Genomic DNA, 20,306 nt, shown 5'->3' with positions numbered 1-20,306 from the left:
CCTGGGAGGCTCACTGGAATGAGTTTCAGGCTTCACTTTACCAACAATTGGGTCTCACTGTGTGCCTTGGTGACAGAGGTTGTGTATCCCCGGGGTGAGGGGGTGCTCATCAGGGACTCAAATTGACCCTGGCTGGAATGGCTCTGTGCTTATCAGCTTTCTCTCTAGTAGCCTGAGAGAGATTTGACAAGAGACAGAAAAAGCCCGTGTTGCAGGGGCTATGGACAGCGACCTGTGGGAGACGTCTTGCCTTCAGTGATGGACTGAAAGCATCCCACACCTGTGTCCTGCTGGTGCTTGAGTGCACCTGGGCATTTTGAGAACCTTGGCTTTTTCCAGGGCCTTTGCTGCCCCTTGCCAAGACCAGAGATGGAGTAGCCGCTCTCCCTGGGCTGGGCCAGCCCAGGCCTGTTTTTATTTCCTCTTCTGCTGATGATGTGTTCTGGCCCTCCAGCTCTGTTAAGGCAAAAATCAAATTATCTTTCCTCTTGACCCAAATGAACCTTGTCCCTGGGGAAGCCCGGCCTGGGTTTCCAGATGGTTGAGCAGGAGACTTTACCAGCCCATCACCCACCTGACTGTGCCTTTCTCTCCCACCCTGTTTGTATCTTTCAGTCAGCAGAGTTCTTCGAGATGCTGGAGAAAATGCAGGTAAACATCACCCACATGGGAGGCTATGCAGACCTGGGGGTGGGGTGTGGCAAAGGGGCCCCTCAGCCCCCACAACCGAGGCCACTCACGGCCAAGAAGTACAGAGCCCTTGGGAAAACTCCAACTTGGGGACCAAATGGGGTGCCATGCACCCCATGGTGTGGGGGAAATGCTTGGAAGGGCATTTCTTCTTACAGTGGGTTGGAAAGGAAGCCTGCAAAGGCAAGCCCTGTCTCAGTGGTGTCAGTCGTCTTTGGGAGGCAGAGCCCCAGCTGGGAAGCAGTCCTGAGTTCAAATCCTGATTGGACACTTCCTTACCATTTCCAAGACATTTTAGATAAATAAGAATAAACATTTCCACTGACATTGAAAGGAGTTTTAGCCTCTAGCCCCAACTCCAGGGTTCTACATATCAGGGTTCCAACACACCAATAGAGAGAGCAAGAAGAAGGGGAGGAAGAGAAAGGAGCTTTATTATGAGGCACATTACTATGAAAAGAACTAAGTACTAACACTTCAGCCTGCTTAGAACTAAGTACTAACACTTCAGAAGCTAAGTAGTAGGACTTCAGCCTGTCTTTAAAGTATAGACATGAGCTTCAGGTTTAAGTAGAGAAATAATAGGGGTGGGGTGGGGGTAAGACGTGTGTGGACAATCCTAGTCCAAGGGTGGCCTGGCTGAAGCATTATCTCACGTCTAATTTTGGGAGGGATTCCCCCAAAAGAAGAAGTTATTGCCATTATCAGCTGCTATTGATAGTAGCTGGACAGGACAGTCTGGACAGGACCAGTGAGTTGTTGCTGCCTGGCTGGTGATCTGTCCTGAGGAGGTTGGGCGGGGCAGATGTTAGAGAGTAGGCATGCCCTTCCTGGACTCCAAGGTGAAGGGCTGCATGGCTCAGAGCACAGTCAGATACAAGACTAGGGACTGAGAATGCCATGATCTCAGTGAATTCCTAGGCCCAAGCAAGAAGTCAGCGCTTTTTTTCTGTGTGCAAGTACTGGGGCTTGAACTCAGGGCCTGATGCCTTTGTATAGCTTTTTTCACTCTAGAGTGGCACTCTACCACTTGAGCTATGTATGACTCCACTTCCAGATTTTTGATGGCTAATCAGAGATGAATTCTCATGGTCTTTTCTTGTCCAGGCTGGCTTTGAACCATGATCCTCAGATCTCAACCTCCTGAGTAGCTAGGATTATAGCTGTGAGCCCCTGTACCTGGCCCCCTTACCTATTTTTTGTTCTGCTAGTCCTGGGGCTTGAACTCAGGGCCTGAGCACTGTCCCTGAGCTTCTCTTGCTCAAGGCTAGCACTCTATCACTTGAGCCACAGCACCACTTCTGGCTTTTTCTGTGTATGTGGTACTGAGGAATCGAACCCAAGGCTTCATGCATGCTAGGTGAGCATCCTACTACTAAGCCACATTCCCAGCCCCCCTTACCTATTTTTAAATTTTTTATTTTTTTTAGCAGCTTTCAGTGGGTCATCTCAGGCTATCTTCCTGGAAGGTTCTTTGTAATCACAATTCATGTCTGCAGTTCTAAAGCTGCAGGTTAAATCAAATGCACATCAGGTGTGGGGGATTGTGGCTGTACCACTTAAGTACAGGTTTTTGCCTCCTCATTCTTCTGTGAACAGCACAGTTTAATAACCATTGACACAAGTCTGTATCCATTAGGTCATAGATATAATCTAGAAATGGTTTAAAATAACAGGAGGATGATGTAGGTCTGAGGAAAACACCAGGCCTCTTTGTATCAGGGAACCAAGCATTTGAAATTTTTTTTTTGGTCTTTTTTTTTTTTTTGCCAGTCCTGGGCCTTGGACTCAGGGCCTGAGCACTGTCCCTGGCTTCCTTTTGCTCAAGGCTAGCACTCTGCCACTTGAGCCACAGCGCCATTTCTGGCTGTTTTCCATATATGTGGTACTGGGGAATTGAACCCAGGGCATCATGTATATGAAGCAAGCTCTCTTGCCACTAGGCCATATTCCCAGCCCGCATATGAAATTTAAATTAAAAAAAAATCTATGGCATTTTTAGAACAAACATGCACTATTGCTCCAGGGTGTATGAGCAGAGGTACAAGCTTAATTGATATTTCATGGACTTATTCAAGATCAGGGATGGGTAGGGATTCATTGGTCCTGAAAAGGTCACCCATGTGGGTATGCCAGTGTGCTTCTCATACCCTAGGTGAGAAAGCTGGGGTCCCAGTTATTATTTCATAAAGCCTGGAAGGATGCACAATTAGTTAGTGCTTCAGAGCCACAGGGCTCAGCTATTGTGTGACAGCACTTCCCATTCTAAGTAAAAGAGGAAGATTCTGAACTGCCAGTCTGGAAGCTTCAGGATGAGGAGCAAGTGTAGCGTCCGGGGGTGGTCCTGAGCTGCCGAAGGAGCTACCAGGTGTCCCTGAGGGTAAGGAAGGGGTGGAAGGATTGTTGGACAGAGAGGGATTTTTTTTGGTGCTTGGGACATTACTGGGAGTACATCACTAAGACCCTCCTCTGTGCCCAGCAGTGTGTGGACCACAATTCATTTTATTTGCACCAGTAAGTTATAATCCAGTCTCCGAAACAGGGCCTGCACATGTATCACTGAGTGGTGGAAGACAGGGTGTAATTAATGGCTCAGTTTCTTGAAGCAAAGCTGGGATTTTCCCCTTAAGCCAATGGGATTCTAGCTGGCTAGAGGGGGGCTCAGCAGCTCCCCTGGCCTTCTTGAGGGTTCCTCCTACAAGTCTCGGGCCTCAGCCCCACCTAGAGGCCTTCCCTCCTCCAGGAAGGGAGCGCGAGGAAACCCAGGTTCAGTGTGTAAGGCTCTCATGTTTCCCCTCAGAAGGCTCCCAGTTTTCAGAAGCCGTCTTATGGGAAAGAGCTAGCCATGAAGCACTGCCTGAAGTGGCGGGATTCTGTCTTGGGTGTGGGCTCCATTTTTCCTCATTATGCCATTGTGGAAACTGAGCCTCAGAGCAGTTTAAGTGCCCGGGTCCCATTTGCAAATTGTGAAGAAACTAAAACTAGAATCCTAGATCTTTGACTCCCAGCCCCAAGAGTCTCGGAATTTGAAGGAGGTCTATTCCTTGTTACCAGGGGCTGGAGCCCCCGAGAAGCAGGAGAGGACAAGGGTACAGGCTTTGGATCTTCCTGTCTTGGGTTCAAGTCTCAGCCTGACAGTCTGCTCTAGTTGAGTAAGTTTGGTCAACCTACTTTCCCTCTCTGAGCCTCCAGTTCTTCAAGGGAGGGAGAGGGGAGAAGAGGAAATCATAACAGGTTAATATAAAGAATATGTGAAGGGGAGAGAGCCCAGCTTGAGGTAGGGAGGGAGGGAAGGAGGGAGAAAGGCAGTGGCCCAGGATTGTGAGGAAGGTTTGTGTCCTGCCCTAGGGACTGTTCCCAGACAGCAATGACTCACGAAGGACCAGCCAAACAAACTCCTGACATCATTCTCTTTTGCCCCCTTCCCCACTTGCCAATCTGGACAGAGTGTACAGGGCCACCCAGGTGGTTTTCTGCCTGTGTGTGAGGAACACCTGTTTGGTGGGTGGGGCCCTCCCACACCTTCCTGAACAGTGTGTCTCCAGGTTGACTCAGCCAAGAAGTCCAGAGAAGCGGCATCTAAATCCACCTAGCAGTGGGCCCCGCTGCCCGGGGAGCATGGGGTGTGGGCATGCACCTGGCGGCCAGGGAGCCTGCTTTCAAGTCCAACCCCTGTCACTCACTAGCTGAGGCATACAGCCTCTTTTGGAGCCTCAGTTTCCCCTGCTAGTGGAAAGGTGATGTGAGGACCAGGCAAGGGCTGCTTCCCACTCTTCTCACTCCAGAGGGGATTGTTTCCCCCCCCTAGCTTGTTCCACCAGTCCATTACCCCCCCACCCCCCGATTTTTCAATCTTGGGAACACCCTGTGTTCACCTCTCAAATGACCTAGCTAGGTCAGAACCTAGCTTTGGGGCTACTGGACGAGGAGCTGCTCCCAGAAGTGAATTCCTAGACACCTGCAGGTGGGCCTCTTTACTCCAGCCCCAGGGTTTTTTGTTGTTGTTGTTGTTTTGTTTTGTTTTGTCCTTTGTCAGTCCTGGGGCTTGAACTCAGGGCATGAGCACTGTCCCTGGTTTATTTTTGCTCAAGGCTAGCACTCTACCACTTGGGCCATAGTGCCACTTCTGGCTTTTTCTATATATGTGGTGCTGAGGAATCGAACCCAGGGCTTCATGTTTATAAGGCGAGCACTTTGGCACTAGGCCATATTCCCAGCCCCAAGCCCCAGGTTTTGTATCTGACCTCTTGTATCTGACCCAGGTTTTGTATCTAACCTTAGCCTTGACAAGGCTCAGGGTTGGCTCTTACACCAGCAGATTCTTTTCCCTCTTTCCCCATTGCCGGCTATAGATACTTAAGCTTTAGTGTGACAATGGTGCCAAGCCATGGCACTGGCAGTGCATAGCATCTACTGTCCACCAGTCAGGGTTCATGGGCTTCACCCGTGCTCAGCCCCAGCCCTACCGTGGGAGAGGCTGCTGTCATTCCCATTTTACAGACAGGACCATGAGTTACACCGAGGTTTCTACAACTGCCCATCAAGCTAGCCTCAGTGTTGGCATTTGGCATCTAAACTTGAGTGATCTGGTCCAAGTTCAAGTTCATGGTGGGTTTTTCTGTGTGTTTTGTTTTTGCCAGTCCTGGGGCTTGAACTCAGGGCCTGATTACTGTCCCTGAACTTCTTTTTGCTCAAGGCTAGCACTCTACCACTTGAGCCACAGTGCTATTTCTGGCTTTTTCTATTTATGTGGTACAGAGGAATCAAACCCAGGGTTTAATGCATGCTAGGCAAGCACTCTACCCACAAGCCACATTCCCAGCCCTCATGGTGTTTTTGTTTGTTTAGTGCCAGTACTGTGGCTTAAAATCAAGGCCTTGCTTGACTTTTTCACTCAACACTGGCGCTCTTCCACTTGGACTGCAGCTCCACTTCATGTAGCTTTTTGTTGATTAATTGGAGATAAGAGCTGACTTTCCTGCTCTGGCTGGCTTTGAACCAAGATCCTTAGATCTCAGTGTCTTGAGTAGTTAAATATGAGCCATTGACACCCAGCACAAAGTTCATGCTTGTAGCCAGCTGCTCTGCTGCTGCATCTGGGGTTACTTTGAGGACTGACAGCAAGCAGGAATGGGAGGTGCTAGGCCCTCCCCACCTGCCAGCTCTTGCACTCTGGTCATCACTAGCCCCTAGCAAGGTGCCCAGAACCCTTCCAATGGGCCCCTTTTGTGACCTTTGCTTCCATGAATCCTCTCTTCCTTGGTTCCACAGGGGATCAAGCTTGAAGAACAGAGGCCAGGACCCCAGAAGAACAAGGTGGGCTGGGTGGCTGAAGTGGTGGCCAGGTGGCTAGGTGGGGGAGGAGAGCAGAGAGCAAGGAGAGCAGCGAGATGATGGCCTCTTCTCTCTTGCATCTGTCTAACTCTGCTTTTTACCAGGAGCACTTAAGTGACTGTGTCTTTGTTAGACTCATGTCCGGAGGGCTACATAGGGTGCCAGCTCACTGCTTCTACTGAGCGGCTGGGGGTGGAGGCCTTGGAGGGGACCTAATGATGGTTTTGGCCTGACTCCTTCCCTTGTGTTCTGTGCATGCATCTGTTCAGTGTTTTGCTGCTTGGCTTTGGGTTTCTCATAAGATTACACTTAGAAGGCCCAAGGGTGCAGCTCTTGGAGGTGAGCACTTTACCTGGGGAGGGCTGCTTGGGGGAGTCTAGGAGTCCTCTTTCTGTTCCAGCATCCTATGGTAAGAAGGCGGCATCACTGGGGGCAACAAGGGCTGTAACTTCTGCTCACTGCATTTGCATTTTGGTGGTGTCATTTTGGAGAGAGAGGGGCTCAATGGATGCCAAAGTCAGACTCAAAGCTGCCTCTAGGCTGCCCTTCCATCTTGCATGATTTCCCCAAAGCAATGGTGCATCCCACTAGGTCCTGAAGTGTGTTCTCCCAGACCTGGGAGAGAGACGTGGAAATGGTGATCAGACAGTATGGGCAGTGCTGGGACTCACGGTGGTGTCATATGGCTTGTCTTGCAGGATGACTATATCCCGTACCCCAGCATTGATGAGGTAGGACCCCTCCACCCCCCAACCAGCTGCACTGCAGCCTCACCTGGGTCCCCTCTCTGGGAGATGATCGTCTTTCCCAGCCCCACTTAGGAGAAAACCTTGGCCTCTCCTCATCTTTGCTGTGACCTCAGCTTCTCCATGTTTAAAGGGGGATACCTATATGGGCTTTGCAACCATGGGGCTACAGGGTCAGCGGTGAAACTGGAGATGCTGTGGAGTTCAGAGGAGAGGCTCATGTTACTGTCCTTGGCCTTAAATCCCAGGCTTCCCTCCCTGGAGCGGTTCAGAGGCGGGTGGGGGTACCACTAGGCCCCTCTTCCCCCTGCAGTCCCTTGTAGCCCCAGAACAGGTTGCAGAGCAAGACCTTCTCTCTGCCTCCAGGTTGTGGAGAAGGGAGGCCCCTACCCTCTGATCATCCTGCCCCAGTTTGGGGGCTACTGGATCGAGGACCCAGAGAACGTTGGCACTCCGACATCACTGGGCAGCAGCATCTGTGAGGAGGAGGAGGAGGAGAGCCTCAGCCCCAACACATTTGGCTATAAGCTCGAGTGCAGGGGTGAAGCCAGGGCCTACCGCAGGCACTTCCTAGGGAAGGTGAGACCCAGGGGCACTGCCAGGTGGGGTGGTCCTGGAGGAGGGGGCTCTGTTTTAGGTGGAGAGGGATGACTGGCCATGTCCTGGAGGCCTGCAGAGCCCGTTGAAGGGTCCTTGGAACCACCCCAGCTAGCATTGCTGGAAGTGATGGATGAGTGGTGAGGGGCGAAGGAGGGTGGGATGGGTCTGAACTGTCCCCACCTTGGATGCCTCCATTTTCATCTACACAGCACACATCTCTCGTGGCCTCACTCAAGTGAGGCCCCAGACTGAGTGATGTGCTATGAGTCTCTGATTGTCTCACAGTGAAATAATTCTATTTCTGTCCTTTAGATTTGTTAGATTCCCTGAATCTCAAGGGCAGAGGCCGGAACTCTGTAGCCTAGAGTGGCTTTGCGGTGTCTCCCCTAGATAAGGCTGCTTCTGACACCTAGGAACCCTGGGAGGTCTTGTTAAAATGAAGACCCCAACATCCCACTGTGGTCTGGCGGCCTTGGTGGGGCCCCAGGAAGCTTGGGTGGGTCCCCCTCCTGCAGAGAGGCTCTTGCTCCTCTTGGGGGTAGGTGCTGGGATCCCCTTGGCTTTCTCCCATGATCTGTATTGGTGAAGACTCCTCCTGGGAGTGAGACAGTAAGGCCAGGGTGTGGTGGAGAAGAACCTGAGCTTCAGAGTTCAACAGACGTGGGCTGAGCCCCGAATGTGTCACTTACTTGTATGGCATGAGGCCACACACAGATTTCCCATCTAGGGAGTTGGAATGGCAGTGCATCTTTCTTATAAAGTCGTGGTTATAGTTAAAGGTGATAAAGGGTCTTAAATTCATAGTATAGTACCCAGAACATTCTGTGTACTTGATGGCTGCTCTACCATCAACATTGCCACCACCATCACCATCACAACTACAATCCCCACCATCCCCATCCCCACTATCAGCACCATCACAACCACAACTATAATCACCACCACCACCACCATCACAACCACAGTCACCACCACCACCACCACTAGAGTCACCACCATCACCACCCCCAGCACTCTCACAACCATAACTATAATCACCATTATCACCATCACAATCACCACTACCACCACCACCACAATCACCACCACTACCACCACCATCACAACTAAACTATAATAACCACCACCATCCCCATCACAACCACAATTACCACCATCACCATCACCCTCACCACTACAGTCACCACCACCACCACCACCACATCATCACATCACCACCACCACAATCACCATTACCATCACCACCATCACTCTCACCACCACAACTATAATCACCATCATCACCATCACCATCACTATCAACACCACCACCATCAATCACCACCACACCACCATCATTACCACCACCATCACCACCACCACAATCACCACCACACCACCATCATTACTACCACCATCACCACCAGCAGCAGCATCAACACCACCACTACCAGCAGCAGCAAGCAGCAGCAGTGGACGCAGTAGTACCTCTCCCTTCCTCATTTCTGTGGGGCTTCTCCCTCCTTGTGAAGGAGGTAATTGGGTGTGGGGGGGGGGGGACTGTGTCTGAAGGCTTGCATCTCCACTTACACCTCATTTCTATTTCTAGGACCATCTAAACTTTTATTGTACCGGCAGCAGCTTGGGGAACTTGATCTTGTCCATCAAGTGTGAGGAAGCGGAGGGGATGGAGTACCTTCGGATCATTCTCAGGTAGGGCTGTTGCGCTGATGGAGGCCGTACCTCTTCCAGGAGAGGCTGCCATCTGTGGGGACAGGGAGGGTAGAAATACCAGTCCGACCAGTCTAGTCTGGGTGCGCTGGAGGGATTGACCTTCTGGAATCCTGAGGCTATACAGGAGGTTGCCAGACAGCATGATCCCTGTGATCCTGCCAGCTGTCTGATTCCCAAGGTCACCCCCATCAGACCCCTTGCTGTTTCTCTTTCTAGTACAAGACCCAGAGGTTCATGGAGCTGAGCCACAGCTCCCTGTTTCAGGAGGGTGTTGGACATAATGTTGCCCTTGGTGACCACATGGTCGAGAAGGTAGATCCAGTGTGTCTGTTGATCGGGGGTAGGGGGCAGGGTTTTGGCTCCAGAGTTACAGCAATGTTGTCAATGGGAGCCCTGGTGTATGGCTCCAGCCAGGGCGCCTCTCCTCAAGGGCAGTCACTGGAACATGTTTCCTTTGGACACATCTAACATGTTCTAGAACATGTTCCTGGGCCTTTGAATCAGTTCCTGGGATAGGTGCTGGAGACAATAATGGCTGATACTTGCTCTCTAAAGGCTTATGGTCTAGCAAGAGAGAAAAACAGAATTTTAATATGTGTCACAAGTATTAAAGTAGTCATTTTCACAGGATGCCGTGGAGGCCCAGGGAGTCTAGGTCTTGTTTTCTGGTCTGTAACTGGGCTTGTGGGGGAGAAGCCAGAAGACCAAGATGCTGAGTAGACGGTTATGAACCTACCAAGCTCCCAGCCTGTACTCAGGCAACCTAGCCAGAAGTTCTTGAAGTTATTTGGAAAAAAGCAATTACATTTTTTTCCTGCCTAAATTTTAAAATAAATGTGCAAAGGACCAAGTGCACATAATCTGGCTTTGGGAGCATTAGGAGGGTTCACTAACCTTGGTTCACTCCTTTATTTAGAAAGAAAACAGGTGTCCTTGTGGAGGTTTACCTGGGTGGACATAGTATTTTCAAGGCACAGAAGAATCCATTAAGAAGCTAGAGACAACTTTCTGAAGCAGCAGTACCTGGATCTCCATCTTCAAATAGGATGTGTGCCTAGATCAGCCTCTGTGTTTTCGTGATGAGAAAGTTGATAGAGCTGGGCTTGCCTGTAATCTGGGCTTGAGGCAGGAGGATCACAAGCTCAAGGTCACCCTGGGCTACATAGGCAATCCTATCTTGAAAGAAAGGAAGAAAGAAAAGGAAATTGCCTCCTTTCTTATTAAGACTGCATGGGACTTCTCAGTAAGATGTTGATGGTACACCAGGACTGAAGCTCTTTCTTCTGACACTGTATCCCATCTGATAGGCTTATCAGGACCGAAAGCTAGTAAGGTGCCAGGCTCAACAAATACTTTGCCTTTTTATTTATTTATTTTTTAATCTATGGGACTGTTAGGATCAAAATGTGGGTGATACTGAGTTGAACCCATTCCTTTTCCTTAGGCAGCAATGTAGTATGAGACTGTGAAAAACAAACAAACAACAACCCTGGAGGCTAAAAGTGGAGCTGTGGCTCAAATAGAGGCAGACCAGTCTAAAATGAAAAAGTTCAGGGGAGGCACACAGCCTCTGAGTTCAAGCCCCAGTACTGGGACAGAAAGAAGGAGGGAAGGAAGGAAAGAAAAGAAACAGGAATTCCAGAAGAATTTTATCATTATGAGAGGGAGAGGGAGCCCTGAACGTCAGACATCTTTTTCCATGAGCCCCTTTGTTGTTTAGGGTCAACAGTATTTGAAATGAATGTCCTGGGAACCCCCAGGACAAGCTCCAATGTGGCTCTCCCCAGCTGGAAGCCAGTGCACAGGGTGGCAGAGAGAAGCCATGTATGTCAGTTAGGACACTGGACAATCCGTCATGTACTTGGAGTGTCTGCCAAGCCAAATTGAAGACCAGGCATGAAGAACTGGTCGTGTGGCTCAGAAGCTTTACCACATACAAAGGAGAAGTAATGCTGAGATAGCACTCCCTGGATGGCAGTGATGGCTGTCCTGGCCTCTTGCTCACTCCCATAGACTTCGAAATTGTTACCTGGTGCCTCCCAATCGACAGCAGCCAGCTTTGCAGCCTCAGATCTGAGAAGAGCATGCCAATAATCTCTGTGTGTGCCTTGAGATCAGCCATGTAAAATCTACCCATTATTTGGGACCATCTCTTCTTGTATATACTTGTGTTTATTAGCTATGAAATTTCTGTTCAGAGGCTTGGCTATTTTGTTTAATTGGGTTGCTATTTGAAATTTCTATTAAAAAAATCTTGTGGGGGGCTGGGGATATGGCCTAGTGGCAAGAGTGCCTGCCTCATATACATGAGGCCCTGGGTTCGATTCCCCAGCACCACATATACAGAAAATGGCCAGAAGTGGTGCTGTGGCTCAAGAGGCAGAGTGCTAGCCTTGAGCAAAAAGAAGCCAGGGACAGTGCTCAGGCCCTGATTCCAAGGCCCAGGACTGGCAAAAAAAAAAAAAAAAAAAAAATCTTGTGGGTTGTAGGTAGATTCAGGAACTTTTGAACCATAAGGTAAATCTAAGTTAATTTAAGAGCAAATACTGCTGAGTATGTTCATCTCTACTTTGATAATAAAAGTAGGAATTAACAACAAAAGAAGGTTTTTTTTTTTAAAAAAAACCCACGTAACTACATAGAAATAAACACCTCAATTCTTTTCGAAATAACTTTTAGGCCAGAGAGGAAATCAAAACCGTAGTTATAGAATATTTATAAAGTAATGACATTAAATTATTCTATGTAAAAACTAATAGATTACATGTAGAACTGTACTTAGAAGAAAATTTATCAGCCGAGACAGTTTATTATTAAATAAGAAAAAGTGATGCTGACAACAGAAGTAACCTCTCTGTACCTCATTTTCCTCATCGTGATATGGTAATGACTGTCTCTATCTTAAAATGGTTGAGCATTGTGTACCTCTTTTCTCTCCCCTCCCACCTTTGGTGCTAATAATAGGCCTTGAACTCAGAGCCTCTTGCTCTTATTTGGCTTTTTTGCTCAAGGCTGGAACTCTACTATTTAAACCACATTTATACTTCTGTCTTTTTGCTAGTTAATAAGAGTCACTCAGATTTGTATGCTTGGGCTGGCTTTGAGCCACAATCCTCAGATCTCAGCCTCCTGAGTAGCTAGGATCATAGGTGTGAGTCACCAGCACTTGGCCTGCTATGTACCCTTTTGAGTAGCTACTCAAAAATGGTAGCTGCCATTCTTATGATCAACATAATTATCTCAAAATAGTAAGAGGAAGGAGTAGACAAAGATTATACAAGTGAATAGATTATAAATAAAAGAATACAGACTTGATAAAATCTTGGGTCCCACTAGGGAGAAAAAAATGATGTAGATAACTGGGCAGTGAATATAGTTAAGAAAATACAAATGTGCAAAATTACATGTAAAAGGATAGATGACTACATGTTAAGATTTAATAATTACTAGTGGATGGCTATTAAGTTGGAAATGTTGAGACAGATGCCTTTCTTGGAAAATACCCATTATTAAATGTAACTCTAGATGAGATTAAAAAAAAAACAACTAACCCTCAAATGCACTGATAACCATGGAATATATTAGATAAGTTCCCAAAGACTTCTCCAAGTGTTTCTAGGTTAGATGGTAGGCAGGCAGGTATTTTAAACTTTAAAGGAACAGATTTTGTGTTACTTAAACTGTTCAAGAGAATAGACAAGTATAGAAAGATTCCTGGTTCATTTGATAATGCTTAGAAGAGCCACATTGAAAAAAAAAAAACCAGGCAAATGAAATTCAAGTGGAAGAAAATAGAAAAAGAAAAAAAATAGGGCTCAGTATTCCCTACGAATGTAGAAGAATGTTTTAAACAAACTATCAGTCTGAGAAACTCAAATCCAAGCAGACTTGAGAAAAATGCAATGGTGGTTCATATGAGGGAATGCAGTATTCTTTTAAAGTCTACTTAAAGTCTGGTGGTAGGGATACAGTGAGGAATAAACTCTCACCTTGTTTCTTTCTTTTTATTTTCTTTATTGTCAAAGTGAAGTACAGTTTCATATGTAAGGCAGTGAGTACATCTCTTATCAAACTTGTTACCTCCTCCCTCATTTTTCCCTGCCTCCCCCCTCCCTATCACCTTGTTTCTTGAACATAGAAAGTAGTCAGTATATTCTCCTCCCCTACTGTTCTCCTCCCTCCGCTTCCTCCCTCTTCCTCCTCCTCCTCCTCTTCCTTTTCCTCTTTCTTTTTCTTCTTCCCCAGAGCCTTGTGCATGCTAGGCAAGCACTCTGTCAGTGTGCTATATCTCCAGGCCCCACTTTAAATATTCTTAGTCCTCTTCTTAATTTTTATTTATTTTTTAAATAATTACTTATTTATTGTCAAAGTGATGTACAGAGGTCTTCTTAATTTTTCTCAGTCTCTTATGGACCTGGATTGTCATAGGGTAGTGGGGTGATGCAAAAGGTAGATGGAAAGGAATAACAGAAATTCAAAATGGCTTGCAGGTGGAATAGGGTTTGAATGTGTATAGAGTTGAGAGGTCACACTAGACAGGTAGGAGAAAGCTTGGGCATGTACAGATGATGTTTAGGAGTTTGACTGTTTTTTAATTAATTAATTATTTTTTGCTGGTTCTGAGGCTTTAGCTCAGGTGCCTGGGCTCTGGCCCTGATCTTCTTTTGTTGAAGGTTAGTGCTTTACCACTTGAGCCACAGAGCCACTTCTGGCTTTTTTGAGTAGTTTATTGGAGATAAGAGTCTCATGAATTTTTCTGCCTGGGCTAGCTTCAAATCTCGATCCTCAGATCTCAGTCTCCTGAGTAGCTAGGATTATAGGCGTGAGCCAACTGTGCCTTACTTAGGAGCTTGAGTTTTATCCTAAGAGCAATAGGAGAGTTACAGAAGAGAGAATATCACAGTGGCCACTCTGGCTAGATAGTGTATTGAAAGAAAGGGGAGGCCAGGGGCAAAAAGGTAGATCAGTAGGCATCTGGGATGAGCCTGGTCACCAGACTGCAGAATGCAAATGGCACTCGGGTGTTGGGCAGATCTGTAGCCATGATGGGGACTGAATGAAGGTGTCTTGCACTTGGACTAGAGAAAAAAACAGAAAAAAAAACCACAGATAATTGCAAATATCTTAGTAGTTCTAACAAAAGTAAATGGATTAAATGGATTAGCCCATCAAAATATCAGACTATCATATTGAGTTAAAAACCCAGTAATGAGAGGCACACTGAAGGAAAAATGATATGGAAAGTAAAACAAAGCTGTCATGGCAATATGAAAATCAGATGAGGTAGAATTTCAGGAAGAAGACATTTAGCATAAAGGAAGCACTCCTGTATAATTTGGGAGTGCTTCTTTCTGACTCTTGGTGTTTCCTGCGGTGTGGAGCAGGTGCATTCGGGTAGCATCTTTGGTTGTCTCTGCTCTCCCAGATAGCTGTGTTTGGGAGTAAGCATGGGATGTGCTGTGCAGCCTGGGGTTCTTGCTCCCTGCTTCTCTTGGACGTTTCTCCTGAGCAACCTCCTACCTCCCCAGGAGGAGTCTTGGTCCTCCTAGTAATTCTTGTGACTGGGTGGGAAATTCTGGGGTTTGGGAAGAGAGATTCATTTCCCATTCACACTCAGTTGTGTGTTCTCCCGTGGTCCATGTATGAAGTCAATAAATTTAAAATAATGAATATAACATAGATTATGTTCCTTGAATATGAGGCAGTTTATAAGTCAATAGTTAAAATATCAAAGGAAAATTATCTCATACTTGGAAAATTGTTTTTTTCTTTTTACCTTTTAAATAACTCATAGGCTAATGAGAATATCCAGACTGACAAAATATTTAGAACTAGGTGGCAGTGAAAGTACTACCAGGCAGAATGTGCTGGGGTGCAATTAAAGTGGCACTTACATAGAAATGTATACTTCCAAATGCATTGGTTTAAAAAATAAAAAAAGTTAAATGAGTAAGTGTGCAGGCTAGAAGGCAGAAAAAGAATAGAAAAAAAGAGAACAGAGGAAGGAAATAAAAAAAGACAAGAACTAGTGAGTGAAGTAGAAAGCAAAAGTAAAAAGGAATAGAGATGATCACGAAATCCAAAAGATGACTGAAAAGATGAATAAAACAGGTAAATCAGTAGTTAAGACTTCTTTTTTTTTTTTTTGCCAGTCCTGGGCCTTGGACTCAGGGCCTGAGCACTGTCCCTGGCTTCTTTTTGCTCAAGGCTAGCACTCTGCCACTTGAGCCACAGCACCACTTCTGGCCATTTTCTATATATGTGGTGCTGGAGGAATCGAACTCAGGACTTCATGTATATGAGGCAAGCACTCTTGCCACTAGGCCATATTCCCAGCCCTAGTTAAGACTTCTTAAGTAAAACAGAGAAACAAGTTACAAACAAGGACTGAGGATGCAGCTCAGAGTGAGAACGCTTGCCTAGCATTCGTGAGGTCTTAGGTTCAATCCCCAGCATGTGTGCGCGCGCACACACACACACACACACACACTCACCCTAGTATTTACAGCAGCAAGGAGGGACAAAACTAGATGAAGAAAACCAATTTTGTATCAACTCTTACAGAAAAACTTGAATTGCCAAAATTGACTTAACATGGAATAAAAAACCTAAACATCTACTCCTGAAGAGATGCAAAGAATCTTTGTATAAAGATACTTCGGTGAAGTATCCTTTCAATAAAGAGTAACCTGCCTAGAGATGTCATAACAAATGTTTAAAGAACAGGGGGAAAAATCCCTGTATTATAGAAACCATTCCAGAGATCTGGAAGCGATCCTGCCATGTTTCTTGGCTGGAATAACACCTTGCTCTCAATACCTGCCAAGAGAAGTACAAGGGTGAGGAAAAAAAAGAAAATAGGCGGGCGCTGTCTTTGAAAATAGATGTGAAAATCTAAATAAATAATTAACCAATTAAATTCAGCAGGATGTTAAAAATAATACATCCTCAGCACCACCCCCCCGCCCCAAACACAAAGATGGTTGAAAAGAAATGTAATCCACTAGGTTAGCAGATTAAAAAAAAAAAAACCCATATGATTATCTAAGCAGATGCAGGGAGCATTCAGTAAAATTCATCACTTTCATAATGTGCTAAATGAATCAAGGAACAGGCTAAATTTAGAGTCTTATATGGTGAATCCCTTTATATTTTGAGTCAATCCAGATTTTCAAATATTAGATTTTATCTTTTCATATAGATTCATTTGCATGGCAAAAATCTAAATAGCTCTGAAAAAGCTGGGACTCAGTTCTTTGGAAGAACATAAAACCTACAAATAGGCCAAGCAACAACATAAAAACAACAACTTGGTGACCTGGAAGGGGACTAGTTGAGTTTTCCATACTGCAATGCAGGCAAATTGACCAGAAATAGTCTTGGTGTCACTTCCCCTGGGATGCCTTTTCCTACCGTGTGGGGGGGGGGGTGGGGGCAGGAGAGATGCCTCCTTCTTTTCCTGGGTTGGGTGAAAGGTGGCAGATCTGCAGTGAGTACCCCAGCCAGGAGTGACCCTGGCCACCTTCCTTACTGATTCTGCTTTGGGTGGAAGCCTTCCTCTCACTTCATCCTTGTGTGCAGGTCCAGATTGAAGACAGTGCATGAGCGGATCCCCTTGGCTGGACTGAGCAAGTTGCCCAGCGTCCCTCAGATTGCAAAGGTAAAACTCAGTGTCACAGGAGAGTAGATGGCTTCCCCTGTCAGCCCAGGGCTGTTCTGGAGTGAGAGGTAGAGGCTGCACCCCTGAGGAGAGGGAGGCTACATTTCCCTGGCATTTGACCCTATGGATGGAAGTGTAGGGGGCTGCCTCCATCCTCCCTTCCCCTCCCCAGCTAATCCTTGCTGCTGAGGCTGCTCAGGGAATCATAGAATCTCTGGCCTCTGCCCCAAGTCAGCATGGCTAGTTCTGGAGACAGGAGAAATGGAAGACAGGGCTGGCCAATCAGAGGAAGGCAGGTAGGGAAGTGTTCACAGGAGAAGAGGCACCTAAGCTGATCAGAAGGAGGATCCAAAGCCATCACTATCCTGAGGCAGGAGCTGGCAGTGTGTGTGTGTGTGTGTGTGTGTGCGCGTGCGCGCGCCGGGTGGGGTTGGGGGAGGTCCTGTGTCACTGCTAGAGTCACAGGGGATGAGTGTCCAATCAGCAAAGTGGAGTCAGAAGAGTGGCTGACTGGTTGATTTGGCCCCTTACTCTGGGAGAAGGAATGCTGGCAGAATTGTGCTTAAATACTTTGACCAGAAACTGGAGTAGTAGAAGGCTTTCTGGTGTCAGGTGTCTTCTTCTTCCTCCTCTCACTTTAGCAGGAACCCCTGAAAGGTTAGCTTCTGGCCTGGGTGTGTGTTAGCAAGCAGCTGAACCTGATTGGAAGGAAGCCTTGCTCTACGCTGTGCCCTACCCCATGGTGCTTTCGCTTGGTGGGTAGAGGAAATGGTGTACTCTACGGAGATGGTCCCTGAACTCTGTGTTTCTCTCCCTCAGGCTTTCTGTGATGATGCAGTGGGGCTGAAATTCAACCCTGTCCTGTACCCCAAGGTGAGAACCTTCATACTCACTCTTGCCAGTCACCTAGGGTTTTGCAAATGGGCGTGGATCTGCATGGCAGTAGCTGTATGGACAAGCTCACTGCATTGTGTGTAGGAGGTTTTGTGGTGTCTCCATGATAAACTTCCATTCCCCCTTTCTCCCTGCCCACCCCTTCACAAACTGCTCCAAGGGAGCCCATCCTCAGGCATGTCTGGTTCTCCAGACCTGCTGAACAGGTGTGAAGATGGAAGAGCTAACAGTTTGGTGGCTTTTTTTTATCTCGCCTTAGTAGCAGCCCCTTGAGGCAAATGCTGAGGTGAGGCATAAGTCTGGGAGGGTGTGTGTGAATCTACTCAGCCATCATGGAGGGGGTGTGATGGTGCAGGGCACAGAACCACCCTAAGAAGCTCAGCTTCCCAGGAACCATGTTACTGTAACACTAAGGCCTTATAGCCCCCTGCTGGCCTTAGTTAATAAACTGGCTCATTCTTTGATAGCAATTTCCTTAAGACTGGCTGGACGGTAACCCCAGTTCAGATTTAGGAGTGTGAGCGCAGAGAAGAGCAATAATAACAAACCAACAAAGAAACCCACTCAAGAACAATTATGGCATGACAGGACTTGAATCATCCCGATGGAAAATTGCTTGAAATTAGCCACAGGAAAAGCCCCTGTGTACTGACTGCTTCTTCATGAGGCCAGAGGGAGAAAGTAGGAGCAGAGGTGTGACCTGAGCCACCACTGGCCAAGGCTGTGGCAGCTGAGGTTTGCTGGGGATAGCTTTCTTTATTTCCCGAGTCCTCCGTGTGACAGCCAGGAGCCATGAAATGAGCTGCCTGGTGGGAAAGGGAGGCCCTCATGCTGCAAGGACGTCCGGAACCCCTGAAATGAATGCCCTCAATGCCCACAACTGGGCCTGGCACTCTCCAAAACATCTATTTGTATATCTGCAGTGGTAGGGCTGGGGGAGGGGAGCCCGTGTCTGCACAGAGCTCTTCTTTTTCCAGATGGCTTTTTGCAACCATTTCCATCAGTAGGCACTCACCAGTCCTGCGCCACACTCCACTGAATGTTTCCTGTCATTCAGACTGACCTCCCTTTAAACTCAAAGCTGAATTAGTGAGGTGTAACCACACATTAAAAGCCTATCATAAAGGTCTAACTGAACTATAGGTTTGGCAGTTTTTGTTGTCACATCACATCCGCCATGAGAACCCAGTGATATGCTTTTATGTAATTCTCTCTTTAACTTAGAAAGTTCTGGCCTTGGTAATAATGGAAGAGCAGCTGTATTTTCATGTTTTCTATATTTGAAGGAGTGCTTGAGTGTGGCTGGGATGTGAATCTGAAGTGTGTGTGTGTGTGTGTGTGTGTGTGTGCTTCAAGCTTATAGAATTAAGAATGTTCTTTGGAAGGCCTCTGTGGCTTGGTGCCTCTCTCTGGCAGGGCAGTTGTTTCTCCTCTTTGGCTCATCCCAACTAGGACTGGAGGGCTTTCTCCAGGGCAGGGCAGCAAGGGCTCTTACGGAGGTGGGGGGAGTGGGGGGAGGCGGAGAAGGCAATCAAACATGGGCTATATAGTCCAGCTAACAAGTTACTCCCAATTTGTTCTTTCCTTATCACAATTCCTAGGCAGATCTCTCCTTAATGTTGTGAAATGTATTCTAATCATACCCAAATGTTCTTTCTCAATAAGATGGTTTAGTTCTGATTTTCTGGAAGGTTGGTGGTGGTGATAGTGTTGAAGATGATGTTGCTGTTGCTGCTGCTTTTGATGATAATGTTGTAAGAAGGTGGTGGTGGTAGTGGTGATGATGATATTGGTCTTAGCTGCTCTGTGCCCTGCACTTTATGTTTGTCTCACTGAATCCTCATACGTACACCTCTCCATTTAACAGAGGAGGAAGGTGAAGGTAGTTAAATGACTCACTTAAAGCTGTGTGAGTCAAAGCAGCAGATTCAGAACTTGAGTTTGGTGTGTCTGAACCTGAATATCAACTCTCCAAGGCAAAATGGAAAGTTCAATGGAACCAGTGGTCAGGGTTTTATTTATTTATTTATTTATTTATTTATTTTTGGCCAGTCCTGGGCCTTGTACTCAGGGCCTGAGCACTGTCCCTGGCTTCTTCCGGCTCAAGGCTAGCACTCTGCCACTTGAGCCACAGCGCCGCTTCTAGCCGTTTTCTGTATATGTGGTGCTGGGGAATCGAACCTAGGGCCTCGTGTATCCGAGGCAGGCACTCTTGCCACTAGGCTATATCCCCAGCCCAGGGTTTTATTTTTGTTTGCATATCTTACTATGGTGTGTTTCTCCTCAGAGAGTCTTTATTTTACGGATGCAGGGATTGAAGTCTGGGCAGGAATAGTGCCTTGCTTTAAGTTATATTTCTGAAGAAGTAGAATTAGAACCAAAGCCATCTTTACTGACTAGTTTGGGTGTTCTGGCTTTACGTCTTGATACTATGGTTAAGACTGGGACGAAGTTGGCTCTTGAGTCTCACTGGACTTGTGACACGCTCAAGCCAGGGCTGGCACATCTGGATGGGCTCAGAGTGGCTGATGCAGAGGTATAGTTACTGCTGGAGAAGTCCAGATGTTAGGAGCCAACCAAGACCTTTGAAGTGGCATCCTGACCATCTGCCCGCTGGTTCTCTCCTTCTCTGTACACGTGAATGACTCCCATCGGGGTGACGTTGTAGG

At 47.0% G+C, this 20,306-nt stretch overlaps 1 protein-coding gene across 5 annotated transcripts in view; it reads left to right on the top strand.

Annotated features, from left to right (window-relative positions):
- Rap1gap2 (RAP1 GTPase activating protein 2) overlaps window positions 1-20,306 on the top strand; it is a 207,121-nt gene that overhangs the window by 146,598 nt on the left and 40,217 nt on the right. For 4 of the 5 annotated variants that reach the window (XR_007213665.1, XM_048365115.1, XM_048365113.1 and 1 more), the window contains 7 exons: window positions 616-651; window positions 5,962-6,006; window positions 6,723-6,755; window positions 7,137-7,349; window positions 8,959-9,062; window positions 16,665-16,743; window positions 17,563-17,616. Coding sequence is in view for 4 of the 5 variants with exons in the window: in XM_048365115.1 (XP_048221072.1) it covers window positions 616-651; window positions 5,962-6,006; window positions 6,723-6,755; window positions 7,137-7,349; window positions 8,959-9,062; window positions 16,665-16,743; window positions 17,563-17,616 (564 nt within the window). In the remaining variant the exon portion in view is untranslated. The remainder of the gene's footprint in view (window positions 1-615; window positions 652-5,961; window positions 6,007-6,722; window positions 6,756-7,136; window positions 7,350-8,958; window positions 9,063-16,664; window positions 16,744-17,562; window positions 17,617-20,306) is intronic. The other variant, XM_048365114.1, reaches the window with a different exon arrangement.

The sequence above is a fragment of the Perognathus longimembris genome, chromosome 17 (assembly GCF_023159225.1).
Source record: "Perognathus longimembris pacificus isolate PPM17 chromosome 17, ASM2315922v1, whole genome shotgun sequence".
Classification (NCBI taxonomy): domain Eukaryota; kingdom Metazoa; phylum Chordata; class Mammalia; order Rodentia; family Heteromyidae; genus Perognathus; species Perognathus longimembris.
This window is presented reverse-complemented; position numbering and strand designations above follow the sequence as displayed.